At 33.8% G+C, this 12,560-nt stretch overlaps 1 protein-coding gene across 1 annotated transcript; it reads left to right on the plus strand.

Moving 5' to 3' along the window:
• Positions 1–8,517: 8,517 nt before the first annotated feature.
• Positions 8,518–12,329, plus strand: LOC122307543 (inositol-3-phosphate synthase-like). Its single transcript, XM_043120469.1, has 10 exons — positions 8,518–8,892; positions 9,053–9,121; positions 9,346–9,481; positions 9,578–9,825; positions 9,925–10,151; positions 10,256–10,371; positions 10,490–10,666; positions 10,907–11,095; positions 11,198–11,260; positions 11,948–12,329. The coding sequence occupies exons 1-10, from the start codon at positions 8,705–8,707 to the stop codon at positions 12,065–12,067; spliced, it is 1,533 nt and encodes a 510-aa protein (XP_042976403.1). The 5' UTR covers positions 8,518–8,704; the 3' UTR covers positions 12,068–12,329.
• Positions 12,330–12,560: the final 231 nt, after the last annotated feature.

The following is a 12,560-nucleotide window of genomic DNA, read 5'->3' on the forward strand; positions in this document are numbered from 1 at the left end:
ATGGATTGATAAAAGAACGTTGTTTTGACCTGAAGTGCCCATCGTCTCTGTCTCCATCCGTCAAGTCCTTCCTCGCTGTAATTGTTGTTTGCATTCAGTCAATCAACCGTTCTTTTATCAATCCATAGTCCGAACCCTTCCCTCATAAGAAATAAAATAAATAATTTAATTTTTTAAAATTTTAAAATAAAAATAATATTATATAAATATATTTTAACAATATTTTATATAATTTTTAACTTTTATCTAATTTATAAAAACAAACAAGGCTTTATTGCTATGTACGTACCCGTATAAATATTTCGACAAATATTAAATGAAAAACAAATGATATATGAATCATTTTATATGTTTTATCTTTCTTTTACTTGAAACTCTCTCAAAATTTAAAAAAGAATTTGAGAGAACCTAGCTTGCTTTAATAAAATGATAAAAAAAAATTACTAATAAAGCCTAAAAAGCTAATTATATAATCAAATTATCATACATAAAATATGCATGATATATTTATACATAAGATAATATATTGAAGACGATGGTTTCCACGGATTTGAGCTATTTAATAAAGTAGACATCAAGTTGATTTTTCAAAGTCCAATGGGACCAGCATGCAAGAAGATAAAGTCCGTCGTTCCTAATTAAATATTATATTAATTATAAATCAGATTTTGGCTTTAAAAAGAAAAAAAAAAAAGATTCAAATCAAACATTTACCTTTTTGCTGTGATTTGCTCCATATAGAGATCGACAATGTTAAGACCAATTAAAATAAGTAATTAACTAAAGACGAAAATTAATACCTAGTCTCCTGAGGTTTGCCTTAATCACAAACATCTGATGTACGATAAACAAACTTATCAAAATTATTATATTCCATCCATATATATGACAAACCGGCCATTTTTATGAATTATCACCAAAAAATAGAGATCGAGGGCTCCCTCTCCCCACCATGATTGTTAGGTTATTGGGTACGTACGTAATGGTTAGCGGCTACAGTTGATATCCACTGAGTATCAACAGTGGCCTCTAACTCGAAATACACAATTATTAGTACTAATGGAATATTAGTTATGAAATATAAATATATATATATATATATATATATATATATATGAATATTACTCCACTTGAGAGAAGATTAATGGTTCAATAGTATTACGTTAAGAAATATTAAAAAAATTATTAATAAAAAATTTCTTTATAATTAAAATTGCATATATAGAATTATAGATAACCAAAACTTGCCTTAGAATTTTTCTTTATGTTGATTAAGTGTTGTCGCGCGCATTCCCTAAAATTAATAGTTTCGTGTGCAAAGTTATCATGCCATAATATTAATTTGTACATGTTGCACATGTTTAATTTATATATCTCAGCCGGCTATGATCATTTTTCTCATTTTTTTTAACATGATATTCCTATGATTTTTTTATTTTTTATTTTAAATTTACTGAGCAGTATTAATACTATTCCTAGGAATCTGACCCCATGTATATAAGCTGCAATTATCTTCCTGACACCTTTATCCATTGGAATTGAATATTCAAATGCAAGGTTCGATCCGTCCATCTGAATCGGACACCCAATCTAGCATGAATTCAATATCTTAGAGATAGATAATTTAGCCCCATATTATATATAATAAACCCAAATATATATATATATATATATAACAGGAGAGCCAGATAGAGGCGCACTATGGTCAACGCGCGGCAAGCTGTATATATGTCTTTGAGATAATCTTGTTTTAATGTAGAATATCATTATTCCATAAAATGATCACAAAATTAGGATCAAATTAATAACATTTGTTAATTTATATTTTAATTCCAATAGATAATTAATAATTTTGGATATAACTTTGCCCCATATATAAATGGAGGGACTCTTCGGACCAAAAGGCCTGAGACACCGAAAGAGGCCTATTATATTACAAAATCTCAAAGGACAGGTTCAGGGGCCGCAATGGGATGAGTAAGAAGAGTCTAAGAGAAGATGTGCCTCTCGCCATCTTTTATGGAAGGATAACGACACCGGAAAGTAATATGATTGTTCAAAATATCAAGTAATGATCTGCACTGATAAATTTTAGATAAGATAAGTATTACAAGCAGGTCTATATATATAGATAATCTTTGATAATTGAGAAGAATAATTTGACTGCTTTTTCATTTCACTGACTGTGTGTGTATGTGCTTTTGAATAGGTCCAACTAATAGGTGGCGGCTAAAATATATGAAAATAATATGAGAGATCAATTCCAAGGCCCCATAATTTTTTGTTTTGTGGAATAAAACTACGAAATTCATCCACAACATAGACCAACGATCATGTGGGGGATGGGTCATATGAACCATTACAATTCACAATCTTCTAATTTTCCTCTTTTCTTTCTACTTTCTTTTCCCTAGAAAATTGAAATATAGAAGAAGTATTGGTTAGAATTTAGGACTAACATGAATGATACTCACATGATGAGTGTACACAAATAGAAACATGCCAACAAAACTACAAGATTTCATTGGTTTTGGGAAACTTTACGTTTGTATCTGTATTTTTATTTTCTGTATAGATTAAAATCACATGATCGAATCTCACATTTTAAATTCACAAACTCAAGCAACCATGATCGAAACACCTATAATAATATTCAAAGAAAAAGTCATATTTAGAAGGAGATTTGTTGGATACACGGTGAGGCTGTCTACAAGAAAACCTTACACCACACATCTCTACTTAGATTAATCAAATGTGATTTGTTATTTTTATTCTTTTACTTAAAATTATATATTTAAACATTAAGATAGAATAAAAAATACGATAAATCAGATGCTGATTAGGTAGAAGTATATATGTGATATAAGCTACTTGTAGAATTTCTATTGGTTTTGACAACTAGGCAAGCATCTATAATTGGGCCTATGACAAAGATGTCAATTCCAAAGTGAAAACTGGACTCCAATGAATCAAAAAATAATAAGCCAGCAGCTTGGACCCTAGTCCAGAAATTGGAGGCCCAATATTTCTTTCGAAGTTGGGCTCGATCTAAAGCTCAATTGTTACAAAAAGAAAAATAATATTAAATATAGTCTAATATGGTGTGCAAATTTCATGCATGTACTATTTTTAAAAAAAAGTGCATAAATCTTGCTAGCTAGTTAGGACCTAGGTGAAAAAATTATTTTTAGTAAACTCCATTTACTCTAAAGAAAGTACATGAGATTTGTATATCCTAAAAATATATTTAGTAAAGAAATTTATAGACCTAATTTATCTTATCAAACCTGTTTAAGAATTTATGAAGCAATTTATAGGTCTAATTCATATCATAAAACTGGTTCAATAAGAAAAGGTTACTCATTACTTATAAACATGTTCAATACCTTGTCTACAGGAAATGTGGGATTATTCCTCAACACTCTATCTTACGTACAAGCCAATATTTTTCTGGTACTTGTCACGTGATAAGTAGTGTGGGCTTCTATTTATTCTGTGGCAAGTTCTGATATTATTAAGAAATTCATAAGCCTAATTCATCTCATCAAATCAGTTAAAATATTTATGAAAAAATTTATAGACTTAACTCATCTTATCAAACGATTCAACAAGAGAAGGTTACTCATTACTTATAAACATGTTCAAGATCTTATCAAGTAATGTGAGATTATTCCTCAACATCTAGTACTATTAAAAAAATAAATAAAAAAATACATAAATAAATAAATAAAGAGAAGCCACTCCGTGATGGAGAGATTAGAGAGGAGAAGGCAAAGTAGGACATGATCTCTTTTCATATATATATATATATATATATATGTCAATTGGCTAATCAAATTAAAATGACATCAACGAGAGTATTGATCAGTATATATCTCACGTAGAGTTGGCCTCGTGTCATATAAAGGTTAAAACATGCATATGTAATCGATCTGAACTCTTTGAAGACAAACCAATCATGTTTAGAAAGCAAAGCAATCTACTACTTTTAGTAAATTATTGAGGCCAGAATTTTGTTCGACAACGATGTGCACCAAACTTTGATGCACACAGAGGCCACATGCCTTCAAATCTGCACATGAAAGCGCCATTACTACTTGTCTGCACTTAACAACCTAACATTTCTTACATTACATTATTTTCCGAAGGAACTAAGAGCCTTCCTTTTCCTATGCACTAAAATTCATGTAGTGTAATTTGTTTTTTGGACGAACGGTTAAAGATTCTGACATGTGGTATATATGTTATAATTAAAGATCATATAAATAATAATTCTATATTTTTTTTATCAAATTAAAATTTTAAAATAAATAATAATTTTACATGGTATTGTATAAACAATTATTTTATATTCTATTTTATTTAATTACATATTTTACAAGCCAGAGTTGTCAATTTAGACTTTTGGATAAAGTGATATTTTCTTACAGGCAGCTAAAGATTATGGTAGGCGACTTGTCACATGTCAAGAAATTAAGGTTGAGTTTGGATGTTGAGTTGAGATGAAAATTAAAAATTGAATAAAATATTATTTTTTAATATTATTATTATTTTAAAATTTAAAAAAATTGAATTGTTTATTATATTTTGTGTTAGAATTTGAAAAGTTGTAATAATTATATGAGATGAGTTGAAATGAGTTGAGGAACCAAACTGGCCCTAAAAATAAATGAAACTAGAAATAGTATTAAGAAAGAATAAAAATCATTTAAAAGCCAATTAAAAAGATGAAAAAAATTCAAAAATAAAAAATAAATAAATCTCGTTAGTGTATAAAATTATGAAAATCAAGTTATTACGTACGTACATTGTAAATAATTAAAAATACTTCAGTTAAACTAGAAACACTTTAAGAAGATTCTAAGAATTTTGATGAAAAAGTTATATTCAAAAACCTTGAAAGATCACCAATGAGAGGGTTGGCCATGGCCCTTTCCCTTGTAGAATATATATAAATATATATATTTATATATGACTTCCCAATTAATTTACTCCTATAATTATATAATTATAAAATATATATTATTTATAAAATAATTCGGCCTCTTTAGCAAGATTTTTTAGAATGAATTAATAAAGAAAATATTTAATTCTGAAAAGGCCGATTTTTACCATACATGCACTCGAGCTAAAAAATAAATTAAAGAAAAAAAAAATTCCAAACAGTCATTATATAACATGAGTACTGCATGTGGAATTGGAGCCTACCTTGTTCAAAATGGTAATGAAAAGCAAAATAGACGAGAATGACGTTTTTACGAAAAGCAAAAGTGCCATTAATCGGGCTCAAAACTGGCTGCATACATGCATGGCAGCACTACTACTAGTCCAGCTAAAAACAAAGACATGAATGATTCACGGGATTCTGCCACATGACCAAACTGCGTGGAAAATTCGTCCTAACAAACATATGCAAACAAGCATTCCCCACGTTTTCAGTTGTTTAGTTCAACCATATGAACATAAACTTCCACAACACTTTTTCTGAAATCATGTCGTTCTTGCTGAAAGATGTCAGTACCTTTCCTGGATATATAGAAGTCACACTGACAGGTTGAGGTAAATTAGTACTTATAATGACATAGGACTGTGGACATGTGACATGATTAATGGAATCTATAGCATCATGCATTATGTTATACTGAGGTTCGCTGAAATATATTAGAATTAATTAATTTCCCGTCCTCGATCAGTTTCTACCCTGGCTGCTCGAAAATATTGCAGGTAAGGCAAGGCTAGCTTATATATAATACTACTAGGTGTTGATACAAAAAGCCCGGCCGGCGGCCGCTTATATTTGCATTGATATTTGGTGTCATATGGTCTTTAAAAGCTTTTTTTCTTTTCCATTTATATATATTTTGGGTAAGCATGCAAGACAATTAATGTGGGTCATGTAGGAGCTGGGAAGACAAAAGAATACGATGGTATCATTAATCAGATCCAACCATTAAAAAAAAAAATACCATGCATGCTATCTACCATCAAATAACTCTACCGCGATATATATCATGAATTACATATATGTATATATATACACACATTATTCTTATTCCATCTCGGCCTAGGTTTTACTTTTCTTATAAAACCGAGCATGTGATACATGCAATGCCCTTTTGCTAAAGTACTTCAACTGTGCATTGATGCAAAATATTGCATATCTTTTTTAGTTGAAATTTTTGCATAGATCGAGAAGACTCTGGAGACATAGTGGAAAGAGAAATGGGGAAGAGACATCACTAGACACTAGTAGAGGTAAAAAGATGATAAGAGAAGAGAACAGAAGAGAAAAGAAGAGAAGGAAAAAGAAAAGAAATACACCTTTTTTGACTGAGAAGGCAAACATAATCGGTTCTTCTAGAACCGTCGATGTGACATGGGCGGCCATGGCCCTCCTTTCGACACAACCCTTTAACCAGGTGGCCCCAAAACCGGATCGAAAGTGATTGCGCAATTGTGGACCATTGGAATTTCTTCCAAAATAAACCTTTGCTTTTCATCCATCTCTTCAGAATTGATCAATGCACGTTGTACATTCATTTTCCTTCTCTTTTTTCACTTTATAACCAAACCAATTGAGGCAATCATATTTACGATTACACATGATCTCCTCCATCTTTACCGTCTTTAAGACGTTATTCGATCAATTATTGACCGTCGAGTCTAAAATCGGACATCAACAATCATTCTTCGCATCTGTCAAAACATGCAATCAAATCCATTGAATCTCTCTCCTATTTTCCGTTCATCCTCTATCTCCCTTTCCTTCCGGGCCAGCATCCTAATCATCATCCTATCGCTACCAAACATAATGTACAGATCAGTCAGTACCATAATGGAGAGCTAATTAATTTGATTTAGCTGGGCGCACATAGGATGCATGGTGTGGGTGTGGGGACTCCAAGCCATGCATTTAGGCTACACGCATTCATGCGCTTGGGGCAAGGTTTTCCCAATATTGTAATTAATAGGCGGATGGCCACTCAATTATTTTTTGTATGGAGCTCCCGCTACCACTAATCCATCTCGTGGTTGATGGATAGCTAGCTCTCTAGTTGAGGGACTCTCCTCTGGATTTCACATGTTTCTGACCATTCTTCCCTGCCTCATCTTTTCCATCACTCCAACCGCCCAACTGCCCAAGCCCTGTACTCCTAGCTCAGATATATATATTCATATTAATTTATAATAAGTATGTTTTTTTTTAAAGGCATCTTTATATATTTTATAGAATTCTGTTAGGTACAAATTACTTTTACATATTTATTTTATATTACATTAATATGATTGATCAAAATAATTATTATATAATATATATATATATATATATAAAGAGTAACATGATTGTAGACTCTCGTCTTATTTTTATTTCATAATATTATATCATCTCACAGTGAAATAAAAGTAGAATAAGAATATTTATAATAGTATTTCTGGACATCATTCCACATAATATGTTACACTCAGATTTCATTAATCACGAAAGCAAGTGGATGGTTAAGGAAAAGAAAAATATTTAGGCTTTGTTTGAATAGTGAAAGTATTTCATCTCATCTTATCTCATCTCATTTTAATATTATAATTCTTTTAAATTCTCGCATAAAATATAATAAATAATTTATTTTTAAAATTTTAAAATAATAATAATATTAAAAAATAATATTCTAACAATATTTTATTCAACTTTCATTTTTCATCTCAACTCATCTCCTCTCAACTCACTATCCTAACAGCACTTTAGTCTATAAAAAAATTACAAAAAATTAACTGAATATGTCTAAATTTTTGTTATAAGATAAATTATAATTTTTTTATATTATAAAATAGACATATATATATGTATGAACCATACCGATTTGTAATCGTTATAAAATCTCTAGCCTTTATGAAACTTGCAACTCCATATTGACAACCATCTTTTGTTAAGTCACAATGTGGTACTTAGTATTTCATTTCGATGCAACTCAACTCAATTATAAAAATAAAAAATAAAATTAAAAAAAATATAAATTAGATAAGAATATAAAAACTAAGAACACGAATATGAAAAAAAAAATTAAAAAAATATAAGAAAACATAAAAAGAAAATAGGACATAACATTAAAGGAAACCAAAAAAAAAAACTGAATAAAAAGATGGACCACGTGTCGTCTTGTAAAACAAGTTAAGACCGACAGGCGACAGGCTTTCGGCGTGTTTTAGGACGCGGCCGAGCGCGTGAGGCGGAGAGCCCAGAGTTAGACGGGCCCCTTACGCGTCACCGTCTTCAGTCCCTGTCCGTTCGAGTACCTTCCTACTGGCGCCTCCGATTGCACCACGTGTGAAGCTGGTCCACATATCCGCATGTGTCACTTCATGCGTGCGTTCCCGTGTGCGTGAAATGGCCAACGAAATGAAACCAAACTCTTGTACTCTTTCTTTTGCATGGCCAAGCTTCTACAAGGTGCCCGCTGCCCACTTAAGCTCCGCCACGTGTAGCTACGTTGGTCTTATTTTTGCTCTATATATTCACTTCATTGGAGCAAAATGAAGGAACACGAGACAAGGGTTCATCAGATTGAAAGAAGAGGAGAAAGTTACACACAATTCCTCCTCTTCTTCTTTCTCCTCTCCGAGTCTCTTTTTGGTCCGCTCAAAGCCTCCTTTTTTAAAAAAATTTAAACTGTTGATTTTGCGTCCCCTCATTCCTTTTATCTGAACAAAAATGTTCATCGAGAAATTCAAGGTAGAGAGTCCAAATGTGAAGTACACAGAGAATGAGATTCAGTCTCTGTACAACTACGAAACCACTGAGCTTGTCCATGAGAACAGGAATGGCACCTATCACTGGATTGTCAAGCCTAAGACTATCAAATATGAATTCAAGACGGATACCCATGTCCCTAAGTTAGGGTGTGTTATACTAATTCACACCTTTTGCGTTTTCCAGAATCCTTTTTTTTTTTTTTTTTTCTTTGAGAACAACATTAACATTTTTTTCTGGGTCCTTTTTGTAATGTTGTTTTCCGTTCATTTGTTTTCTTACATTCTCAATTTATATCACTTTTGTTAGGGTTATGCTTGTGGGATGGGGAGGGAACAACGGTTCAACCCTCACTGCTGGTGTTATTGCCAACCGAGAGTGAGTTTCTTTCATCTTACTCGTAGTTATTTTCATGCCCTTTCAGCAAAATCAGATTCCTATTATTGGTGGGTACCGTACGAGTGTCCTTGGCATGAAAATGTGATCTTCAAACGATTTTTCACTATTTTTTTTCTGACCTTAAACAATTTCTTATTCAGATGTACTTTTACTAGAATATATTAAAATTTTGTTTTAAAGAAGTGGGTATTGAATATTCTCAGAGGCATCTCCTGGGCAACCAAGGACAAAGTGCAACAAGCCAATTACTTCGGCTCTCTCACCCAAGCATCAACAATTCGAGTTGGGTCTTTTAATGGAGAGGAGATCTATGCTCCTTTCAAGAGCCTGCTCCCTATGGTACCCAGATTTTCTCTGATTGTATTCAGCAAACAATAAACTCCTGATATCATCATTTCGCTTGATTAAGTATGCAATTATGTACTGTAATTCCAGGTGAACCCAGACGACATTGTGTTTGGGGGTTGGGATATTAATGACATGAACTTAGCAGATTCCATGGCTAGGGCCAAGGTGCTGGACATTGATCTGCAGAAGCAATTGAGGCCCTACATGGAGTCCATGGTTCCGCTTCCTGGAATCTACGACCCTGATTTTATTGCAGCCAACCAAGGTGCCCGTGCCAACAATGTGATCAAAGGGACCAAGAAAGAGCAAGTCGAACAAATCATTAAAGATATTAGGTAATTATGTGTTTTAATCATTAAAGAATTGATCTTTTTTTTTTTTTTTTATTGGGTAAAAAGTTGATTGGTTGCTTCTTACTATTATGTGCTGATTAGGGAGTTTAAGGAGGCAAGTAAGGTGGATAAGGTGGTTGTGCTGTGGACTGCCAACACAGAGAGGTATAGTAATGTGATTGTGGGTCTAAACGACACCCCCGAAAACCTTTTGGCTTCTCTGGACAGGAATGAGGCCGAGATATCTCCTTCCACCTTATATGCCCTGGCTTGTATTCTTGAAAACATTCCTTTTATCAACGGAAGCCCTCAGAACACTTTTGTCCCTGGTAATTCTTTAAGTCTTTATATTTTTCTCCCTCATCCAGTAAATAAATAATGGTAAAGCGTCTGATTGTAAATAAGATTGTAACTTTGCTTCTGATATTTCCAGGGCTGATTGATTTGGCTATTAAGAGGAACAGTCTGATTGGTGGGGATGACTTCAAGAGTGGTCAGACGAAAATGAAATCTGTGTTGGTTGATTTCCTTGTCGGGGCTGGTATTAAGGTACACAGCAAATCTCTTTTCAATAGTTTAGCTTTTATAAATATTTTTTAGTGGATGCTAGCTGTACAGATTATATGTTGTTTAAATCCACTGTTATTTGTGGTGGTTATGGTGGCAGCCAACGTCCATAGTGAGCTACAACCATTTAGGAAACAATGACGGGATGAATCTCTCGGCCCCACAAACCTTCCGCTCCAAAGAGATCTCCAAGAGCAATGTCGTTGATGACATGGTTTCCAGTAACGCCATCCTCTATGAGCCTGGCGAGCATCCTGACCATGTTGTGGTCATCAAGGTAACTGAGTCCTTCTATGTGGAGTACATACCATCTATGCCGCTTATATGACAAAACTTGATTTGGAACACCCAAATGTTAAAAATTTCATTTGCATATCAAATCATGAAATGTCAGTAACGCAGAATGAGTATGCTTGACACTGGCTTGCCCTCGAAGATAGAGTTTCTCTCCTGTAGCTTTTCATACTTTGTTCTCAAAGTACTTTGTGGGGTGGTTAATTTGGTGCTGGTGTTGCAGTATGTGCCGTACGTGGGGGATAGCAAGAGAGCCATGGATGAGTACACCTCAGAGATATTCCTGGGTGGGAAGAGCACCATAGTGATGCACAACACGTGCGAGGACTCCTTGTTGGCTGCTCCCATCATCCTTGATTTGGTGCTTCTTGCTGAGCTCAGTACTCGTATCCAGCTCAAAGCTGAGAAAGAGGTCTGTCTGTCAATGAAACATTAATCAGCATCCTTACTACACGCACGCACGGACAGAGATATGATATTGCAGCAAATTTACTTACGGGGTTTTATATTGCAGGGCAAGTTTCACTCCTTCCACCCTGTGGCTACCATTCTCAGTTACCTCACCAAGGCTCCTCTTGTAAGTCTAAATACTGTCTCCAATATTGTAGGTTTTTAACTGCATGAGTTCACAATCAAAGTGAGGGAAAGACCGAACAAAACAAAGTTGTGTGGCCAGTACTGTCCCGAAATTAATCATTTTTTCGATTGAAAGGGCAGTATCTTATAATTTTATTAAAAACCTCACCTGTAAAAAAGAAAATTACAATAAACATCTTGGGGAATACAAACCAAAAATTTCAAAACCATGGTTCAAAAACCCATGTCACCAACATGAATGGTGACTACCTTTTAAAAGTGGTCTCCATGGTGTAGATTACAACTACACCCAACTAAACATCATATGCTATTTACATCTCAGATATGGTAAACCAGATCTATCAATCACAAAGCTCCCTTTCTTTATCTCTTAGAAGCTCAGCAAAAGCCAGAAACTCCTAGAAAGCCCACTTGCACCCTGTTTGGCAAGAAAATCAGCAGCCCTGTTTGAGATTACATACAATTAGAATGATTGTTCAGCGAGTAAACTCAATGCCGTTACTAACTATCAACTTAATTGGAAGGACAAGTGGTAATTTGTAATATATTTTGTATCATATGGATCATGTAACTCTTAAGAGTAACAATCTCATGTAATCAACACTTCTTTGGCATGGAGTAATTTACCTATATAATCAGTAATGATGTTTTGGATTTGTGATAACAGGTTCCTCCTGGCACCCCAGTTGTGAATGCACTGTCCAAGCAGCGAGCTATGCTTGAGAACATACTGAGGGCTTGTGTCGGACTGGCACCCGAGAACAACATGATTTTGGAATACAAGTGAATTACAGGGATCCAGGGATCGACGGGAGATGGGTTCTTAAAGTTTACAAATCATATTCCCTTAAAATCTGTGTGATGTTAATGTTGGCGTGAGAGGGGTTGTTAGTAACATAGCAGCATTATTTCGATGTTTAAATTCACCATTTGCAGAAGGCGTTGTATCTGTAGCTCAGTTGCTTGCGGCTCATTCTGGAGCAAGCAACTCTTTGTATTGTAAAATAGATGAATATATTGTGTATAATGCTAATTATCATCTTATCTAATTCTCTCTTCTCGGTGATAAATGAAGGATAAAACTATCAATGATTAAAAAAAGTGGATTCAATGGGGAGTAGGGCGGGGCAGGGAAGGATAGAAGTTGAGTGGTCCAATGTAGCCTAGCTAGTGGATCAGATATGTGGGGTGGTGATTGGGAGCACGAGTTGCGGAATTAGTGTGTGTGTGTGTGTGTGTGGACTTAGTAGGTCCACAAATATAATGGACAAAGCATAGGT

Source organism: Carya illinoinensis, chromosome 4 (genome assembly GCF_018687715.1).
Source record: "Carya illinoinensis cultivar Pawnee chromosome 4, C.illinoinensisPawnee_v1, whole genome shotgun sequence".
Lineage (NCBI taxonomy): Eukaryota > Viridiplantae > Streptophyta > Magnoliopsida > Fagales > Juglandaceae > Carya > Carya illinoinensis.

What these genes read in the sequence shown, in the direction of transcription:
- LOC122307543 (XM_043120469.1), top strand. Translation starts at nt 8,705, where the DNA reads ATGTTCATCGAGAAATTCAAGGTAGAGAGTCCAAATGTGAAGTACACA. An exon ending in GGTGTTATTGCCAACCGAGA is followed by an intron (nt 9,122 to 9,345) that starts GTGAGTTTCTTT and finishes GAATATTCTCAG; the next exon opens with AGGCATCTCCTGGGCAACCA. An exon ending in CAAATCATTAAAGATATTAG is followed by an intron (nt 9,826 to 9,924) that starts GTAATTATGTGT and finishes TGTGCTGATTAG; the next exon opens with GGAGTTTAAGGAGGCAAGTA.